Consider the following 22,487-nt stretch of genomic DNA (forward strand, 5'->3'; position numbering starts at 1 on the left):
TAAAGCTTCTTGAATTTCTGTTTGTATCCTTTGTAGACAGAAATATATTTTGAAAACAAGTCAGAAAAAGTCAAACCTTTAAGGGCTGGGTGAGCAGCAGGTGTCTTATTGAAGAAGGAGTAATAAAATTGAGTTGTAGTAGTACAGGGGACCAATAAACATGCTACAGATAATGAAATATTGCGTGCAGGTTACAAACAGATGGCTTTATCTACCGGTGTCTGCGTGTTAAGAGTTAAATTCAAAAATGTGGAGTGAAGGTGTGGGGAAAGTCGCACAGTTGACACCTATCAACCTGTCCTCTGCAAAACACAATCCAATTCTTTCATTGTGACTGGTGCTGCTCAGCAGTGAACACAGACTATACAGAAAACAGGAATGGCAGAAATGTGGAGAGAACAATTTGGAGAGCACTTCAAACTGTGCCCGTTGCCATATCTTTGCGCTTTGGCCCGTCACTTTGGAAACAACGCGTTTGTGTGGGGTTTGTCTAATTTCAGTTGAGGTTTCAGACCTGTTATTGAACATTGTAAACGCAGCTGTAAACCCTTGCAGTCCCAGGCAAACAGACGGTGAGTGACTCTACCACACATCCAGCCTTGACCTATCCCTCTGACTCCACTTCCCTTGCTCTCTCTGGCTCACTGCCAAGCCTGACCTGTCACTTGGGCGGTGAGTGGTGTGGGTAAACTGTTCGACAGCAGAATACCCTACCAGGCACATACTGATGAAAGGAATCACCTCACACACACTTCAAAGCACAACAAATGAAGTGGAGGACTGGACCAGAATAAAGATCAGTCTGTTTAGAAAAAAAATGGATTTCAAAGCTGCATTAATTAGAGATATCCAAACATTTTTAACTTCCTTTTTACTATGTGTGTTACCCACTGGGTTAATATTACAGTTAACTTGGTACACATCATGTTCTCAATTCAATAAAACATTACGCTCCTGGAAAGCTGTACCATATTGACCCAGTTCTCTCGCTGTGGAGTAGTACATCTGTCATTTATAAGTGATGTGAAACTCTTTAGCTGTCTTCATAGACTGCGGACTATAATGGGTACGTCTGGTACGTGCATTATACATGCGCATGCATGTATGTGTTTGAAGTAGTCAGTGTGTGAGCTGGAGAGAGAAGACTGAGGAAGGAGAGAGACAGACAGAGAGAAAGGTTGACAGAGAGAGTGGAGGATTAGGAGGACCTGGGCACAGATGGCTGTGGGAGGCAGATGTCCCTGCTGAGCTGTTCAGGGTAGTCCCTGCCAGCTCAGAAACGGTAACAGAAGTACGCAGAGCAAATAGGCTACCTCAGAACGGGTGGCTAGATTTGGGAAAGCAGATGCTAAAAAATGCGTTCCATGCTCGAGAAATGTCACTAGAACAACGGCGATGAAGGGAAAACAACAATCCTCTATAGAATTCTGTTTTTAATTCTACCAAAACATTCACAAAAAGGGAGGAACGCATTTTGGATGTCTTTTCTGAACTTTTGTGTTTGTCTTTTGAGCAATGACACATTTCAGTAAGAACCCACAACACTATGGACAACCAGGCACTTAATACTTGAGTTGTATTGACACAGTAGCACAATAATGAAACAATCCGTTCATTGTGGCAGAGCACTGAAGAAGACGTGCATGTGGCCAGCTGGTCGATATGAGCTTGCTTTGATAATCACCAGTTGGTCACGTTCAGTCAACACAAAGAGGCGGACTTCATGTTCTGACAAGCTTTCATTCTAACTTGTTATTAGGGCTGTAGCGATACACTAATCTCACAATAGATCAATGATTTAAATAATTTCCCCCTGGGATTATTAAAGTATTTCTGATTCTGTTCCTGATGATACGATACACCATATTCAGCCAACGATATTTGATACGATTACATAATTTTCTGAAAGATTTTGAAGGGACAGTGTGATTTTGGTTACATCTTGTGAGTGTTCCATTGACTTGGATTGAATTAACTGAACTGAAAGCATCAATTACACAATATATGGCTCTGACTGGGCAGAGGGCAAAATGAATCTGATTTCTGTCATATCACACCCCAAACAGTACTAGTGAAGAGTTTTTGAATGAAAATATTAGTTTTCGATTCCTTTGCCTGACATACATATGCAGTTTTTCAACCAAATATGTGAAGAACAATAAAATAATGCCCTTTCAATACAAAAGGTCTCATACGTTTTTGCCTCATTTTGCTCAGGCATGCCACTTAGCAAAGCAAAGACCCTCCAGAAAGTTGGGGGGAACCTGTCATTCAATAAAAATAGTTATATGATTATCACAGTCCTTTGATAGGACATTAAACATGAAGGTGCTGGGTTTATGTTCGCCACCATTCTCTTGAATCTCCTCACCCTGTCTGCGTAACCAGAAAGAGGAAGACGTCTGTGTAAAGAGAGTATCTAGACGGGTAACTTGCTAGAAATGCTCTACAGAAAGACTAGCGGCTGGCTGACCTAATCGCTCTTCCTGCAAAGCCAACAGAGGGAAATGGGCAGCGAGCAGAGTGCCAGGCGTAACACAGGATTTGAATGAGACTTAATGTATCGATACTCGTGGCTGAAAAATCGATACTTTCTATACTCTGTGATGGCATGTCTTACCTTGTGCTTTCTGTTGCCATCTGTTCCTAAAAGACCTTCTTTGGACAACTAAGAGTCTGATATATCATCTCTTGTCATCTGTTAGTAGAATCATGTTTTTATGAGATGATGATAAATCACTAAATCACAGTTCATACAGGATACATACATACAATTTTGAGATTTGGATTGGAAACTATATTAACTAACTATAAGAAGTACTCCTGAGTGGAAAGACAATTTATTTTATGGATAAGCTGAATATTGGGCAGTTGGTTTGGCTGGTCAAAATCTAAAGATGCCATCTTGGGATTTAGGAATTTGGCTTTATCCAAGAAGGTTCCTGGTTCAAACCTCACCTCCACACACCTTTCTGTGTGGAGTTTGCATGTGGGCTTCTTCCCACCGTCCAAAGACATGCAGGTTAATAGGTTAATTGGTGACTCTCAGATTGATGTAGACTTGAATGTGAGTGTGACTGGCTGTGTGTCTCTATGTGTCCTGTGATGAACTGGTGACTTGTCCAGGGTGTGCCCTACCTCTCGCCCAAAGTCAGCTGGGATAGGCTCCGGCCCCACTGTGACCCTGATGAGGATAAGTGGTTACAGATAATGGATGGCTTTTCTGTCATTATACAGACCAAATCATTAATTACTTTATTAATAAAAGATTTAACAGATTTATTGATTATTAAAATCATAGTTCGTTGGAGTCCTAGATGAATCCCACTGCTTGCCTCAGTTTAATCTTTGGGTCTTTAATACGGAGCAGAAATGCAGTTAACTGCCTTGTTTATATTCTGCTCTCCTTCTCGCCTATTGCATAATATCCCCCTTTACTTTTTTGCATAGTGAAGCGAGTAAACAGACATGTATTCATGGTGAATGTCAAATGCCAGTGACTCATTACAAGCTCACAATCGGTGCATTAATAAGAAAACTGCAAAAACTTAAAGACGTGAGTGCCTGTCACTGTTTCTTGGTGGGTGGCAGTTGAGTTTCAAGGATGACCCAAATGTGCCTCTTTGTGAGACATGTTTTATAACTTTCTTGGAAAGTATTTGCTAAATTGTCAGTCCCTCTTCATGCCGGAACCACAGGGAGGTGGCGGTGTGCAGTGTCGAACCATCGGTTTTGAAGGACGAGGTAATTTGATTTGGGAGGCACATTGTTGGTGGTCTCCGCATCCATGAGTAATTACAGTCACCTGACAGGCACCTAAAGGGACAAAGCAGTGTGCTTTCTAGTTAGCTATCCCATAGCCTTCTCTCATGTTAGTGATATCATGAGTCCTTAAGGCTGTGTTAAAAGAAAAACACAAGGTTAAAGTCCTGTTAATTTCAGGGGTGAAGTTCTGTTCATCTTCAGTAACAGCTCTCTTTTGCATTAAGCTTTAATCTAGTGTTAGCCTCTGTGAACGATGGATATCTGATATTATTATTATTGAAAAAAGGATAATCTGAAAAGACACTGTTGAAGGCCATTGATACCTCGTAGCACTACTTAGACTTTGAGTGCAACACATCACTCGACTTACTCTCATACATACTGTTAATACAGAAAACCGTCAGAATTCTTTTCAGTAAGTAAAAAATGCTTGATATAATGTAGTGCACCGTGGAAGCCAAGGAAGCAAATTGTGCATACTTTGCACAGCAGGAAGCCTGCTGCAAACTAAAATGTGATTTAAAATGTGTCTTAAGCCTGCAGCATCATGACAGAAATACAGACTCATTCATCTCTTAAGTGTTTCTCACTGTGAGTCATTACTACTGGAAGTTCAAACAGGACTTGTTTACTTGTTAATCTGGCCAGGAGACGTGCCCCTGGCCTTTGCTTCTTTAAGATGGATGCATGTTAGAAAATGAAATGCTGTATAAGCATAGGTGCTGGAATATACTGTGGTTTCCTTTAGGAGCAATGCTCATGATTCAGTGGCACTGACTTTGTGGTCAAATAAAGTGTTACATGTGACAGCGATATAATAAGTCTGCCTTAAGTGATTGTATCCCCAGACAATATACTATTTGTTTAACACATCATGACGCAGTAGACTTTTTGACTGTGCCTTGTCTCGCTGTGTTTTGAATGTGACATTTACTGGTATCTGTGTGTGCAGGGGACTCGGATTTTCCTGTGAATGCATTACGCAGAGCTCATTCACATATTTATAAGGAGGAATTGTCAGGGGTGGGAAAATGCTAGCTCATTATGCCTCAGTAAAGGCTACTCTTTATCCTCACACAATTCCAGCTCTCAACTTTTATTCAACCACTAATTTGTAAGGCCCATTCATTTTGATTCACTCAAAGTGGAATTCATTCAGTTGTCGTCATTTCTTGAAAAAAAAAAAAAAGAATCAATAATGTGAATTAATCTAGAGATTACTCATGCAGGGCTTTGAATGATTTTCTGTACATGAATTAGTTATAGTGGAGAGACCGATGTTGACTTGAGCTCAATTTGAAAAAATCTTGCACATGGAAGAGGTGGAAACAAGAAAAAAAAGACTGCAAACATAGCCTTTCACTATTGTTCACACATGAGACTTTTTCCTAGTTACATATTGTGGACGGCTTTGACTTGCCTGCTTCCACGCATGTGAAACAAGGCAAAACCATTCAACCAAAGCCTTTCAAGCACAGGTCACTTCATTTGTATGCGCTGGCTGGGAGGAGGGCAGGTGTACCTTAAGGGGACCCAGAGCTGGAGAGGACAAGGTGATGCTGTGCAGGGTTTGTTGTACTAAGTGCTGTGGTAACAACAGAGCAGGGCCATTGATTTTGGGGTCTGAAAATGTCTCGCTGCTCCCTCAGTCAGTGGCTCCATCTCAGCGTCAATGGAAAATGATACAGAAATGAAAAAAAAAGGAAAACAAAACAAAGATTCAGAATATATCAACTTCAAAGTCCTGACACCTGACAGGAGATTTGGGAGTTTCTAATGGATAAGGTAGTTTTTACACTGTTCTCTGTCTGTGATGTTAGGTGTTGGTTTCAGTATTGGGTCTGTGTGGATTATTGCTGGAAGGCTTCAGATGTGTCCCACAGTCGACAGGATTATTTTAGGGATTAAGAGCCTGGTGCTCTGTACCTTGGTTGCGCGACACTAGAGTATGTCCTCATTCTCTGCAACCCTAAAATACCCAACCTCCAGCAACCAGACACAAACCTGCACCTATGCTCAAGGGACAAGGCACAAGCACCAGCACGACACAAAAAAAGATGCATGGATGGGACATTCATGAATATTCAGATTGTACTAGTTTTTATTTTCTGTGCAGAAGTTGCACATTTTTTTCCATTGTTTTAATTATCAACTAATGTTCCAATTATTTTCACGAATAATTGACCATTGTTTGTGAGAAAATGGTGAAAAATGAGAAATAAACAAAAACAGGGGGTGAAGCTGACCCATTTTGAAGATGGGGTGAGTGTTTAAAAGCGACCTATTATGCTCATTTCCAGCTCTAGATTTTTATTCTGGGACCCCTACAGAGTCGCTTTGCATGGTTCTCAGTTAAAAATCCTTTTCATCTTATACTGGCCTTTGATGCAGCCCCTCTGCAAGCACAGGAGGTTTGGACTGTTGGGACACCAATACTCTCCTGGTGTCCTCAGTCTGGGCACAGTCAGCTAGCAGTTAACAGAGCCAACTGAGCTAACTAGCTAACAAAAGCTACACTTGAGATAGCCATCTGTACTTCAAGAAGACACAGAAATTCAAGAGTTTTACCTGGAAAGTTTTGGCAGTGCACCAGTTGTTCCACATCAGTTATATCTGTATACTGTGTGGGTCCATTTCCTGGTTAGTTACATCAAAAATGGAACAAAATGTGACATCGCTGAAGTCGGGATTTCAGATTTTATCTTTACTCGGTACTCACTACTTAAGACTTAGGTACTTAAGACACTGTTTTAATAGTCCAAGTGCCAGTTTCTATTTCATATAAGTGCAGCAGCGCAAGTGCAAAAGGGCTGGCTGGAGGTGAATATAGATCGGAGGGTGTGGTGATTTATGAATATGGTCTCAGCCAGTCACATTACTGCTCTCGTTGCTCTGAAAGTGCTGAGCCCATCACAGTAACGCATGACGCCAATAGCTCCGCAAATTAAGAATTGGCTTCTCCAGGAAATCATATTGTCGTTGAGGTTAGAGGTCGACCGATTCATTGGTTTGGCCGTTAGGATGTTTTACAAGCATCATTATTGGCAAAACTTGGCTTCCGATAGCGGCCAATTCCTGTGCAGCCTCCACCGGCCATGCAGGGACGTACTGTACCGATCAGTGAACGCTCACCCCTTTGCCACACCATGGGAATCAGGAAATATCTATGCATTTAAACCAAAAAGAGTGGATATACTCACCAATGGAAGAGGCCCAGTCTGTCCCGAAAGTGATCATCTGTTAGGCTGCCAACCCCCTGGCTTTTTTTTTTTTTAGTAAGGTAGGTCTACGCTGGACTACAGGAGGTAAAACTACAAGAAACTGTTGAATCGGTAAGTTTGTCTATTAGACAGAAGAGGCATCATTTAGGTTTATTTTTGTTGGCTATTGGTTATATTGAGTCTCAAAATGAGAATTTCTCTTTGCTTCCGGAGATCCTGAAGAGGAGTTTTATTTTTTATTTTTTATTCATTGTTGTTGAACTGTGGGTTTTGTGTTGAGAACTGACTTCATAATACACTGTGTTTTGTGCTTCTTGTTGTCTGCTGGTGCTTTTCGAAATACCTGGTTGTTAGTGACTGTTAGGGAGGCATGTACTGAAAGACATGAGTCCTTTGTAGGGTTGACAAGGACATAACTAAATTATTCTTTGTCAGCCTGGCACCCTGGTTCCAAGTCAGACTGCTACAGTGCATCATCATTTTGAATGTAAGGCTCTCGTCTTTCTCCTGCACCAAACTATTGTTGTTATGTCAGCCCTTAATTCTCATGACGTGAACACACAACAACACAAATTCAGTGATGACGAAGAAGTTTATATGATCACATCAACCCAACCTATTTCAGTCAGAATTCTACTGTATTTTACATTGCAAATGGTTACACCATATCTTAAAATGTGGCACAGCTGTAAATAAAATATGAACTGTTGGAAGGTGAAAATAGAGGCTGTGATGCACAGGATTAGTAAGATCCAGTAATCTGATGTCTCCTACATGAAAAAGACAGAGTACCGAGTCATAACGGACCGATCCGATGTGTGTAGAGGTGGTCAGCGGCCTGATAATGTGTGTTCTTACAATGTAAACACAGCGTACAGTCATGCGTGACGGCAGTGTGCTCCGGCGCAAATCAAAGGCTGCAGATTTATCAGCTTATCCGTCCCTCTGCCTTCAGACTGCTGCAGGGATTTAATGAACTGAAGGAGAAGTATAAAACATCTGTTATACTGTAAGAATCACTCATATTGATTCATAGGTAAATGCAGCTTGCATTTTTTTTTATTTCTAAATTTTAAACATTTTTCTGTTATTGCTGCACATTTGTCCAAGCATTTAATTTGCTCTTGTTGATCAAACAGCAGACTGACGTTATATAACAACTTGCTTTTGCATTCCTTGCACCTGTGCATCACATGCTCTACCAAACTGTCAGGGTGCTGCTTGTACTGGTTGTTTTTCCACCATGAAAATAGGGCTTTAATGTATCTGATGGTGTAAAAATGTTACACAGATAGAAAGATTATACATTTCAAAACTTACATTTAGTAGTTTGCTGCTTTTTAAAAATATATATATTATTATTCTAACATTTTCTATGATAGTATCTGGTAGTATGGTGGTATGTTAGTCTGTTCAATATGTCATCTTGGGCTTTGGGAAATTGTGATGGACATTTTATTAAAATTTTCTGACATTTTATAAACATAATGATTAATCAAGTCATCACAAAAAGTCATTGCCAGACTAAATGATCCCATCATCATCCTTACAGATTACCTTCTGAACATGTAACAACCTTCCTTATTTCCATCATTCCTGTTGTTCCTTAATGTGACTAATAAAGCGGAAGCACCTCGGCAGGCTAAAAAAAGACTTCACAGCAGAAAAGACCTTGGATTTTCACACACTGATCACACCTGGGCTACTTTCGCTAGTGCTTCAACATCCAGTCAGTCAGTGTGAAATGCATTTTCTCATTTGAGGATTCATTGGACAGTTGAGCTCTGCTGAGGGCAGCGAGTCGTTGTAAAGGTTGTAGAGCGTACAGTGCAGGTAACAGCCATCACGCCATCTCCCATTTTGTGTGTGAGACGGCTAAACTGGAATGAAACATCTGCCCCCGGCTTTGCAATTAAAGGGTTTTTTCTCATATCACGAGAGACTGCGATACAGCCATTTTTATAGCTCAACACTTATTTCATTCAAGCTGGTTAAGTGGGTGCTGCTATTACCAGAAATACAAAAGCATTGTCTTTAAGCAGATGTTCCACTGTAATGATGCTGTGCGTCACTAATTTTCTGACTTACTCCAGTTTAACGTGGACTGGAAAGTGAAATGTTCCAGGTGGTCTTCTCAGTGGCTGAAGCTTGATTTATACTTCAGTGATTAAGTGTCATTCAACATGCCGCAGGACAGGAACGATGCAGGTCTGACTGTTATGATAGATTTCAGTGTTGAGTGTTGCTATTTTAATATGATCACAGATGTGACCATATGTATCACACAAGCTGTGGGGGAAAGTGGAATTTCTCCGATTTTTCCAATGCCAGCCATCTTGTTCTCCTCTTCCTTTTTTTCAAGATTGAATATTTCTCCACCTTTTACGGAAAGGTTCAGCATATTGAGCCACTATTAAAACCTCATCTGGGCTTGGCCTTTGGTTGCTATAGTAACAGTGCATATCTTTGTGCCATGACTGCAACCCATCATGTAACAAAGTCCGGCCAAATGACACTTTGTGCTGAGGAATTAATATGTGGTACTGTACTCCCACTCGAAAGTGCACTGCAAGGTCACAAATGCAAGTTCCTCAATGTGAAAGTTAGTTTTCTGCTTTTGTACGAACGTTTCTGCAAACATATACGGAATATGTAATTGCATGGTATATGCTCCTTGCTGCTGTCTAGACGGTCAATAGGTCAAAGCATTAACAGGTTATACTTATTTTTATATTGTCTAGACAGTTAAAAGGTTAAAGCATCAACAAGTCATACATTGGAAATGCCATCACACCAGATAAATGTAGATTAAATTATATGATATATTGTAAATTAAAGCTTTATGAGCTTATGAACAATGAACCAAACAAGCTCATGTAATGTGAAAAAGGTGCTCCTGTAGTGAGTAGTTCAGAATATTACGACCTGTCGTTCCTCCGAGCTCCATGGAGCATTTTAGCATCTTTCAGCTCCTTGTTTTGGTTTCACACCATGTTGTCACCACTCTGTGAACCTGCCAATGCTACTCTATATCTACTGGATGTGTGAATAGGCTGCATTTATTTTTTTATCCTTTAAAAATATATAATAATAGTAGTAATAATAATAATAATAATAATAATAATAATAAAGCTGTTATTGCTTCAAGCAGTATAATAATAAGTAACAATAGAGGAAAAAAAAGAAACCCCATGGGCCTTATTTAACATTTAACTTTAACACACATAGAAATAAAATAAAAGCTAAGACTGCATCTCATCCTCTGTATTTATTAGTGGAAAACTGATGAAAATGTCAGGCTGGCGTTTGTGCTGTTTCCTTTTTTAATTTGAGTCAGGGAAAACAGAGACAACAGTGAGCTTACACGGGGTCTGCATGGCTTAAAGTTTAAACATCCTCTATGTTCATTATGTAATGGTTACATAACAACAAATCTCAGGCTACAAAGGGACCCATCCAGAAGTGTATTCATTTCTTCTGCCAAATGCAGAGAGAAAAAAAAAAAAGCTGCTGAATGTGAACCACTAGACTGTGAAACATGGAAATATGTTTGCAAGACGAGATCTGTGGAGTTTGTGCCAGAAAGAATATTTACGGTTGAGGAACCTAGAAAAACAATTTAAAAAAGCAAGTAACAATCTGGGTCAGAATGATGCCCCTGTGTTAATTATGGCATCCAATCAAAGAGTGAATGAGTCTGGCTAAACAGATTACAATCTGCTTCTCTTACCAGCTGCCATACTGTAATTAATAGTTTGTCATCATTGTCCATTCGTGTGAGGTGCTCAAACACCAGCTTATCACTTTCCTTTTTTGCACATTGTGTATAATCACTGAGGTTTGAATTGAACTCGTGTTATGTGTGAGCCAATATAGAGAGGAAAAAAAAGGCTTGTAATGAGCCTGGTGTGTCTGCATTCACTTGTCAGAAGCAGGGATAAATAAAAGTATCAATTAGTGCATGTTTAAGGTGTCAGAGCTGCTTCGGAATGGATGCTCTGAGGTCTGTGGAATAATTACCTGCAGCTTTGTATAAACCATAGGAGGTCTGTATCCTGGTGGGATCCCAGAGAAAAGGGCCTTGATGAAAGTAAAGCCCACCTTAGGTGTTATTAGTTTTGTGCTGCTATGCCTGATTGAGGGGATGAACAAGGGGAATGTGGCAGACGAAAGACCTATCTGATATTATGACTCAGTTTATACTTAGTACATGATGTCGTGTGTGGTTTTTAATGTGTTTTTTTTTTTTCAAACCGAACAAGACAAGGCAAACCCGCATAAGCCAACTTCTCCAAAAACAAAGGATTGTAATCACTGAAATCCTTACAGTTTGTTGGTATTAATCTGGATCTGCTCCGGCTTACATTTATCTGTAAAGATGATAGTCAGTAAAATTATTTTTATGATTTGAAGTGAAATAACTAGTTACGTTGTGATAATCTGCAGGGAAAATGCAACTGGTGAACTAGTCTTAAGTCTCTGGTGTTTGGTGATTGCAGATCTAAAACTAAGGTAGGAAGCAGCAGCCGTACGAAACAACACCTCAGACATACTGCGTCAAAACGCCTGCTTTGACGCACGGCTTTTTGAGGGAGTAAATAGATACAGGCATGTATGACTCCTTGGCATGAGATTACAAAGACAGTGAGATAACAATATAAAATTTCTGGAGGAACGGTGATAAGCAAACTGCAAAAACGGTGAAAGAACATCAAGGACTGGTTCATCGAGATGAAGAAAAATGTCAAGACTCCCAGGAGAGATTCTGGCCGATTGAAGTGTCCTCCAGCCATACTTCTGGCTTTGTTAAAGTGCTACTTTGTCCCAAATCTATCCTTGAGCGGTGGCTGTTAAAAGTTTATTTCCTTGTCCAGAGAGCAGAAGCTGTGGTCAGCAGTTTATGTAACCTTATTATAGCGTGTTTTGAACAAACCGAGCATATGAATAGACAGCAGGTTATGCTGCAGGAGTGAGGAGTGAGACCTTTTGATCAATTTTCAAATTGTAAAAAACAGTCACCACTGAAGACATATTCAAGCTGACCACAGCTCCCGATGTCTTTTGAAGGAGTGCACTTTTTAACAGCCACCTTTTGAAGCCTGCGTGAAATGAATATTTCATTCTGAAAGGACAATTTTGGATGAGAATACATAAAAAATCAATAGCAACTACAGTGGATAAAAAAAGTCTTATTTCTACCCTGTTTTAGAAGTGATATGATGATGAAAGCCCAGCAAATTGTTGACAGGCTGTTCTCATCGCTGGTGGTGGGCTGGAAAACAGGTGCGTTGTGCATTAATGTGCAAGCCATAAGCTGTCACTCTCAGCGGTCCCACAAAAGGGTGTGAAATTATTACTCACTGAAGGCTTGTGATCATTCAGGTAGCAAACCTGTTTCCCTCAAAGGCAGAGAATACATTTAAAAATCTGCTTTATTTTTGTAATTTTAATGTTTTTATATAGATAATTGGCATTTCAAAATCCTCAGAGACAAATTTGCCCATAGATCTGTCATTATTTAGAATTGATAGATAAATAATCCTTAAATTCAAGAGCAAGTGCCAGCAAGCAAGAGCATCGAGTGAATTTCTGTGTTGTGGGCAAAAAAACAAAACAAAAACAGAAACAGATAAGGAAACTTGCCTTGAGGCCTCTTCAGTAAATCTTGCCTAAGGGCCAGGAGCAGTACGGCTCAGGTGGTCAATGGGCTAACTAACCGACAGGTCCGTGTGGACTTTCCAAAGGACCTTCTCTCTTGTGTTGTTGTTTTTTTTATTATTATCCATTCTCCATTGTTTGCCACTTTATTTGTCACAATACCTCTAGGGCAGTGCCTTCTCTAAGGGGAAACCAGCCTGGACTAGACCATTGTCCTCTACCCACTTTCCTGACAGACACTTTGTTGGCAAAGAGGAAAAAAGCGCTTTGGTTAGTGCCAAACTGATTTCCTCGGTGGCTTTACTCCTCTTGCTGGCAGTCTGCATGGAGTGTTGACACAGCTAAAGAGCCAAACTTGATTGCCTCTTTTTCTAGTTCATTATTACAGTATTTGTCACAGAATATGGTGCGATTTACTAAGCTGAATCAGTGCTGGAATGATGAGTAAAACAACGGCCTTCTGACAATGGGGAACCTAACCTCATGTTGTACAATTTACTGACCCTTTGTCTCAATTAACTTTAAAAGTAAATTGTGTTGGCCTCAATAATCAGACTGTGGCCGTATAACACAGCCTATTCATAGGCAGAGATGTTTGACTGTGGCCAATACTTTGTTCACCAGATGTTCGGTTTTCCATTGACAATCAGGAGTTGTACAATCAGTGTACAGGACATATTTCACATTTGGCCTGCTGTATTCTGACTTTCATGCCAACCCTGTACACCGCATGGGTATTTTTGAGTGCCCACTGTACTCACTATGCATTCCACACATTTAAACGGTCTCTGCGTATAGTAGCAGGTCAGAGGTCTTTACATTCAATTAAAAGTTTTTCTTATCCCTCTAGAAGCTGAACATCTCTATTACAATGACAAAGTTGAGCTAGATATATTTTTTCATACTTACATTTGCATTGACCAGGGTCGGATGGAACTAAAACATTTTCAGTCTCAAATGTTTTAAAGGCATAATATGTTATGTTCCCCGTCTGTACGCTATGACTATTATTCATCGCTGTGGCTATATTAGATTTAAATGGAGTCTTATGGCAGCTTTAAAAGGTTGAGTCACACTTAAATGCTGAGATTTCTGTCTTTTATGACACACTTTCTGGCACAATACCTATTAATGCCTATAAGTAAAATGTCCATATGCTCTCTGGTCCTGAATTAAATGAAATCAATATCAGAACATTTTCATTTTTTTTTTTTTGAGCTTTATTTCACAGAGACAACTTAGAGTAGTCGTAGAGTGACGGGAAATGTAGGGAGAGAGAGAGAGACAGAGAGAGATGGGGAATGACATGCAGGAAAGAGCCACAGGTCAGATTTGAATCCTGGGCTACCACGGCACGGACTGAGCCTTTGTACGTGGGGTGGTTGCTCTACCTCAGAACTTGTTTTTCTGTTCTGTGCTAACAGCTAAAATTAGATTATTAATTAGCAAGAGAAATGATGCCAATGTCTCAAATGTCTACTTTGTTCAGGCAACAAGCATTTCTCCAGATCTAACCGAAGTGTATCTTGTCACCGTAGATGCTACCTATTGGATGGGATCTCTAAAGGAGCCTGGCTGAACCGCTCAAGCATCATATTCGCAGGGAACGACAAGTGGTCTGTGGACCCGCGTGTGTCCATCGTGTCCAGCGTCGGAGACCAACATGAGTACAGCCTTCAGATACAGAAAGTGGATGTAAGTGATGATGGCCAGTACACTTGCTCCATTCAGAGTGAACGCAACCCGCGGCCAAAGCTCCTCAACCTTATTGTAAAAGGTGGGTATAGATACTGTAGTCCTTGTCGTTCTGTTCAGGCACTTGTCTATCTGTGTGTCCGTTTCTTTATCTGTGTATCTGAATTAGTATTAAATAATGAATGTAATGATTTTCCAGTTTCCATTAGTCTTTACTGATGAATTTCAGTTGCCTGCACCTGAATGTGGCATACTGTCTGATAGTTGATCAGAGGGTATGACATTTTGAAGGGTACTTGCTTTGTACTTTTATGTCTGATTCCTGTCCTCTGCCTTTTTTTTAATCTAGCATTCTGTTTGTGATTATTTCATTATCATTTAGCTAACACATTTCCATAGTGGTATACCTAATGGTCACAGGTGGATGTGGCACCATCTGTGCTTAAAAACTGTCTCTTGAATTCAGAGTGAGAACAAGAGCTTGAGTCATTCTGCTTTTTGTACAATGATGAAACAAAAACCTTTTTAGCAGAGAAACTTTTACTGTGGAGACAAACCATACCTGCATTATTGTCGGGTAGATTTAGTGCCTCTAGGCTATGCAACACAATCTAGAAGCTTGTTGGCTTAAATGACTGGAGGCAGACTATGTAGGTAGCTAAGATGTGATTCTTGGGTCTCTTAAATACATTTTTTCCTGAGTTAGTTAATATGCCATGTGTGTGAATACACTGGTTAGCAGGGACTGAAGCTTTGAATTTCAGCCTTTTAGATAATAAAACCATTGAGGTCTTGAGAGGCTGTCCACATCAGGCTTCACCTTGAGAATCTCTATGTCTAACAAGGTCAATAGGTGTAGTAGTGTATTATGGGACACAAAGAGCAAATTGACGACAGTTTGTTACTTGTTGAGGCAATAGCACGGTGGCTGAGTCTGACGATTAGCAGCAGGGAAACAGCCTCACTGAAAATCTATCTTCCAACTGCCATGTTATATTTCTTTAATAGGCTGAGGGAAAGATTTCCTGTATGGTCCACTTGCCTCTGCATATGTTTAGGTTGGAATATTAATGAGGATGTGATGTCTTTAGACAACCCATCAAATGAAAATACACTATTATTTATTTATGTTTTTATTCCTTTTGAATGTCAGTATTTATTTCACAACATAATATGACGGCCTGCATTCCTAGCCCACTGTTATTAGATGAGCAGTAATTAGATGTATTAAAAGTACGTACCATATTATTCTGTTTTCAAGCCATGGTTTGGATTAATTCCACAGAAACATAATGTTGGAACATGGATCACACACACAGTGTAGTATTATTAGAAGAGTTAAGGGTCAGACACACCGCTTGTAGAAGTGTGAGCTGTGATATGTGAAATGTGAAATGTGAAAGTGGAAACAGCTGGCATTGCCGATATAACATATGGAGTGAAGTGAAAATTAGGGGTGGGATCGTACCTGCACTGTTTATTTTTGTCTAAACCATCAATGAAAATATTTATTTTGTCTGCCCTGGTATAAAAAAGACCAGAGGCTGTCATGGGAATAAATGGAAAAGTCAAAACAAATCAGCATTTATCTTCTCAGACGTTCATACCTGTTGAGAAAACATCAAGAGACAGCACACTGTGAGCAATAACCCAGGAAGCAGTATGCCCTCCGCTCATTTTGTTATTTGAGATTTTCTAAGCTGCTGGCCATCACATGTCAGCATCCATCTTCATGCACTGTACTTAAAAACACTGAGGAGGGTGGAGGGGACAGTGCCGTGGTTGGTTTGAACATACCCTGAGTGATTTGTAAAATCATTGTACGAGGTTGTCTCTTAAGCTGACGCGCACATGGCTGATAAGAGTACAGCTCACCTCACTTGTTTTCTTTAGAAATGATTAACAAGAGGGTCACAGACTTAAACACTGATGAAGACACTGAACATCTCCTGGCTCACCTTTTGTTTTTTCTATACACATTTGCTCGGTGCCCAAAAAATGCAGTGCTTAATCAGCACTTGTCAACTTGTCAGAGTACCACAGTGCTTTGCAGTTGCAGTGACTGTCCCATAGCAGAGGTCATGGGGGCAAACGCTGGCACTGCCAATGTGTCCATCAACAGCCTGATGTCTTGTTAAAGTTTCCTCAAGCCTACCTTCCTTTGTCTTTTCCTCCTTGTGGATGGTCACTCTCTCAGAACCCACCCATCCAGCTTCAATGGATCCATCCAATCAGTATAGGCCAACAGTGGCCTATATACAGTCTTTATTAGGTGTATCGTCTATTGGCTAGATGAGACCAGTCCACAGTAAATGCTTAAATGTTTAATTTGCTTCATGGAGCTAATTTTGATTTCCTACTAAATTATCCAACAAAACATGAGCACAACTCACTAGATAAATGTTAACAGTGCTAGCACCAGCAGCCTGCTCTCCTTGCAGTTTCATGTCCTCATACTGTACCTATGCTGAATGTGGCTATGTACTACTCCAGTGGAGTGGTTATATTCTAGTTTCTGCTGACACATCTACAAACAACTTTGTTTTCAATTTCTGGATCACAATGTTAGCTAGTTTTGAGTTGTAGAATTGTCTCACTTTCCACATGGCTTACAGCCAAACATTACAGCACCACCTAACCAGCATATTAACTGATATTGCATATTAATACAATATCAGTTTAACTGACTGTCTTTTCGGTGCGGCCTGGCGAGTGTACAATAACAGTGTTTAATGGACTAGCTGACCAATCGCTCGCATCCCTCTTCACAATAAATTCATTTGAATGGAAAGACATTAGTAGTAGGGATGTAACGATACACTCAACTCACGACTCGATTCGAGTCACGATTTTTTGTTCACTATACGATTTTTTCACGATTTTTTAAAATCAAAATGAGCTACAGACAAATTATGACCAAATAAAATGATCTTTTTATTTGTAGGAAAAAAAAATCTTTCTTTACAGAAACTCTCAAACAGTTTGTGTTCTTATAAAAAGTGCAACTTACATCTTAAACAACAAAATACATGACAGATATCTCCTTTCTTTAGAAACAATCTCACAGTAAACTGCTGTTAACTGGTGTGATGTGCAGTTTTCGCTCACGAGGTGGCGTAACCAGGGCTCTAAATTAACTTTTTTGATCACCAGCCAATGTGGCTCGTAAGTTTCTGAAGTTACCAGCCAATCAGAATTTCTACTAGCCACATTTTTTCCTCTGCAAAAAAGACAGATTATGAGAGCAACTGAATTCATTTGATCATTTTATTAACTAAAGCTTTAAATTAATCTTACAATGAAGTTGTGAACTTAAGTACATACAAAAATTATCCTAACATTTCATTACTCATTAACCCTTACATACTATTCAGGGTCTAATATGACTCATTTTTTGTACATAACAATAAAATAAAAACATTAAAACTTGCAAGCAGCATGCGTCAATTTCCACAGAGCACCTGGAGCGGGCGGAAGCCAGACACAGAAATAAATAAAATAAATATATAAAATACCCCATGCAAACTGCCGGTCGTAAAAACAGACAAAAGCGAAACTAATTAACTACGTAGCATATTTGCACATGTAGAAGCATGTTTAGAAGAACATACACTGGGAAAGTGGCCAAATCTGAGCAAGTAAACAAAGTCTGGTGGGCTAAGCGCTTGCTTCTGAAACACTCCTGGTGGTGTTGTCACGTGCAGGACGGACCAAATATGCCACACTCACGCACCGGGAAACCAGTGAGAGCTGTGCGGGTTCCCATTTGCCAAGAATCGTGATTAATTTTTTCTGTCAACCGATGCGAGTCGTCACGCATTTGTACCGATTTTTAATCGTGTCACGATGCATCGTTACATCCCTAATTAGTAGACATTTTCTTTAAAATTGTTGACCCCGTTTGTACCATACCATTTGTGACTTTTCTAAAACATTGTCTGAAATTTTTGTATGGAAGTTGTGAGTTAAATACATTTTTACCACATTTAAGAAAGATCATTAAAGGAGAACATCTGGGAAAAACAGAGTTTAGGGATCAGGAAAGAAGAAATCATATTGTGCATCCCCAGATATTCAGGCCAGTTATTATGAAATGCCTCAAGGTGGTTAAAATAAGTCTAACTGCAAGCCCAGTGGTATGACAAGAAACTCCTAGGATGGAGTATTCATCAGTGTTTGCTATATAAAGACCCATCCATGTCCACTGTCTGTTTACTCTAACTTACTGAGCTCTAGCTGTCAAAATTGCCCCATTGTTCCTGATGTACAGTCCTGAGAGTAAGTGAACTGTGGAGTGGCTCAGTTACAATTAATGACATTCACACTGACAGCAAGCAGAGCTGCTTTGGCTTAAACAAACAGTCCCTTTTCCTCTGCTTCAGCGACATTTTACAGGTACACCGTGCCTGTAAATCTACATGTGATAAACCATAGTCAGCTGCTTGGCAGGCAGTAATGGTCACTACAGGACCATCGTGTTTTTGTAGATGTTGGCTTTCTAAAGAACATTCTGTAATGGGAATCTTACCAGGGGTGTTTCGGGTCATGGCAGCTCCTCACCACTGGCCATATGGCCACAATCAAACCGAAGCTAATGTGCCAGCTGTCAGCTGTATAATATGTTTTGCAATGCCCAGAATTCCTGATGGATGTGACCTAGCGGCTGAGATTTGGCAAGGATTTGACATAAAAATACCAATTGTTGTTCTGCAGTTAACAGACCAACATGTTGGTTAAATAAAGCTTACAAATAACACTTCATTTTGTAACACCTGACCAACAGTAGACTCACAGTGTCACAGCGAATGAATGTCGAAGCCAGAAGAACAAATGGACAGTGATACAAGAAAACAAAAATACTTTAATGACAACAACAGAGAAGAGATTTAATCAGCATTTCTTTAATTTAGATGATGATGGGATGAGAACAGTTTGAAGTGGAACATATAGTTACTTTTACTGTTATCAACTTTGTCGTGAAGTTTGATGGTGTTATGATTGTGTTATGTAAATCTGCGAGCGTTGAGTCATCAGGCAAATGGGTTGCCAGCCGTTGAGACAGAGCTGTGTGTCGGAGTGTGAGCTGAGGCAGGAAGTTATGTCGAGATACAGATGATTCACTCCAGCTGATAAATGCCCGTGGTCATCTCTCTGACGCTGCACTCAAGGTAGCACAATAGACAGTCACTTTGTCATTTATTTTTTTCGTTTATATACACGTTACAACATGTGTGTGCTGTTAGGGCACCTCGATAACTTTACACCATATTGTAGTTTTGTTTATTTGCTCAGTCAAAACTCTGTGTGTTGTGAATTATTACCTGTCACCTGTGTACACATACTTAAAGCTACAGAACAGGGATTTTCGTTACAGATGAGGTGCAGCAGGGGAGCAGCTCTGTCATGTTGCTAAGGCTTCTGGGAGCGTGATGGTTTTTTCTTTCATTTATTTCATTTAAAAGAAAAGGAAGACTTGCAAAGACTTCAATTTGAGCTTTTCAGTCTAAGCATACACCATTTATTATTGCTGCAACATGAATGTTACAGTTGAAGTAAAAGGATTTCATGGCATTGGATTTTTTTGGCATTCTTGCTTTGCTGGAGACAGAGAGGAACACACAAAATGGAGCAAGTAGGGATTACTGTATGTATGGAAATATTCAGGCATCTCAACCCATTTCAGGGTCCTTGACCAGCTCATCCACCAAACAATTATGTCTATTTGAAATGTATATCTATGTCAGCAGTCCTAAGTGGCTTTCCTGTGTTTGTCATGTTGTTTCAGTTCTGTCAACACACATATTTCATTATTTTTTACCATGGACAGAATAGACGGATGCTTAAATACAAGTGTGTAGCTGGAAACTGGATGTCTTTTAGGGACAGCCAGCCATTGGAACTTTGCTTCATAAATCCCTAAATTCATAAATTCCTGATCAGTGATGACTTTTTGATTCAGCGAATCCACTGAAAGTTAGCTGAGAAATGTGTCGTTTGCTTTCCATGTGTCTCTTTCTCTGTGTCAGTAAAGGCTGGTGAACTAATAATGGCAGTGAGGAATAGGCATTTATAGTAATTGGCAGGCAATTCTGGTTTGATTGTCATATGGCAACGACTGTTTAACATATGAAGAACAGGGATAGCAAACAAAAAAAATGACCCCAAAATACATACATTTTGTTGCATTAGTGATATTTAAATGCTGATACCTATGCAGGTTCAAGGTTCAAAGTAATTTTTACTATCTCTGAGGGACAATTTGTGATGCAGCAGCATACAGTACAATACATAGCTGGTAAAACTAATTATAATATTTTGTTAATATACAATTTTGATTAATTGTTGCACCTTACGCAGCCACCTGCCATTATCCGGGTCTGCAACCCTGGCAGGCAGCAGCCTCCCCTCACTGCACTAATCCCCTTACTGGTTGTACGAGATGTCATCTTTGTCCCACTTTAGAAGTTAAATATAGTCATAACATTTTGTTACTGTGGTCTGATTTGGGATTCTACCAGCTGATTTCATTCTCTAGCTATCTAACCTCGCCCAATAGATTGGTTTGAGGTGAAACTATTCAGGGTGAACAAGACAATGCTGCTCATAACACTTTGATAAAACAACAAGTGTTGTCCAGTTACTGTACATACATAAATAAAGCTTTTACGTCACATGTTCATTATTAAACATATATATACCGAATAGTGTCTTAATTATGTTGCCAGCCTGGCAACCACTTTTAAAAGTTAGCGTTGAGCCCTGTCTCTAGTTGTAGACATGCTTCTTAACACATGAATCACATGTCGCTGCATTAGGGGCAGGAGGTTAGATATGGCTGTGACTCTTCACTCATCTTGACAGAACCATTTAATCGCTGCATGACATTTATCCCCCTCAGAGATCTTGTGTCACCTCGACAAATTAAATGTTTGCATCTGTGCCTCTCCCGCCATAGCTCCATTGCCAGCGCCCATGAGAAATTGTAGAAAATTGTGGAAGTCACGTGAAGTAAAGGGCGCAGCCTGAAAACTCGATTTTTGCTCTCCGTTCTTGTTGCAAATGAAAAGAAAGGGGAGCCTGTGGTAATATTAATGTTCTGCACAGTGATCCAAAGATGGAGTTCAACAAATATCTTATGACAATGCACTGCTCCAAATCTACCAGCGTCTAAATGGGTCTGGCATAATCTCAGCCAAAGGCAATAATCATTAGGGCCATCAGGGTCTTCTAAATTACTAAAAGGGTCCATGTTCTCCGCCAGGTGCATTTGGCACAGGTAACTGCTGATCAGTTAAACCCTTCCTTTAAATACTTGACATAACAAGATTAAACTGAATGGCTTCTACCTTGTGGCTGTGCACTGATTATTGAGCAAAACTGCAGTATCAGTAACATCAGTGACGACCCTGGGAACGATGACCATTACCGACTCCTGATCCACATCAGCACAGCAATTTTACTCCTCTACTGTAGCTCAAGTCTTCATCTACATATCCTCATAATCACCATGCATGCGCTGACCTATTTATGGTCTACGCTGACCATTATCTGATGTAGGATACAGAGGAATGAGAGATTCGTTATCAGGCTTAACCGCCCTTCTACACATCACATGACTACCTTCCTCCTCAGCAGTCATTCGTTTTCCTCCCCCTCTGTTAATTAAGATTGTAGATGTGATAATGTATTAAATATGCACAGCACCTCTCATCTAAGAATATCTTGTCACAGTGAGGAGGGGAAAAGACACATACTTCCCCTCCACTAGAAGCTCCCTACACAGGCATTGGTAATATGTTTCTGGCTTTCATCAGAAGAAACAAAACCGCAGGCTGAGGTGTTGAACCTAAAAATTCATTCAGAAGGAAACTTGCTGACATTTTGTTGTATGAATCTTTTTTTTTTTTTTTTTTTTTTAGAAATACAGTGCCTTTTCCCAGCATGCGTCTAATACCAAACAATCACAAGATCACGCACTGTAGAAACAAAGCAGCATTAAAGTAGACGGTAATGCAACGTATCTCTAAAGGATTTTATGTTAAGACTTTACACGATACCTCAGTGTGATGTAATTCACAGGGTTAATATTTTCAAATATGTGAGGCATAATCCCGTATGTGATGAAAATGCTTTGGACATTAATATGGA

The 22,487-nt window shown here is 39.9% G+C and overlaps 1 protein-coding gene across 2 annotated transcripts in view; it reads left to right on the plus strand.

Annotated features, from left to right (window-relative positions):
- negr1 (neuronal growth regulator 1) overlaps positions 1-22,487 on the plus strand; it is a 135,478-nt gene that overhangs the window by 29,487 nt on the left and 83,504 nt on the right. For both annotated transcript variants that reach the window (XM_019255005.2, XM_010729303.3), the window contains exon 2: positions 14,183-14,421. In XM_019255005.2, coding sequence (XP_019110550.1) covers positions 14,183-14,421 — 239 coding nt within the window. The remainder of the gene's footprint in view (positions 1-14,182; positions 14,422-22,487) is intronic.

This window comes from Larimichthys crocea, chromosome XVII (genome assembly GCF_000972845.2).
Source record: "Larimichthys crocea isolate SSNF chromosome XVII, L_crocea_2.0, whole genome shotgun sequence".
Lineage (NCBI taxonomy): Eukaryota > Metazoa > Chordata > Actinopteri > Sciaenidae > Larimichthys > Larimichthys crocea.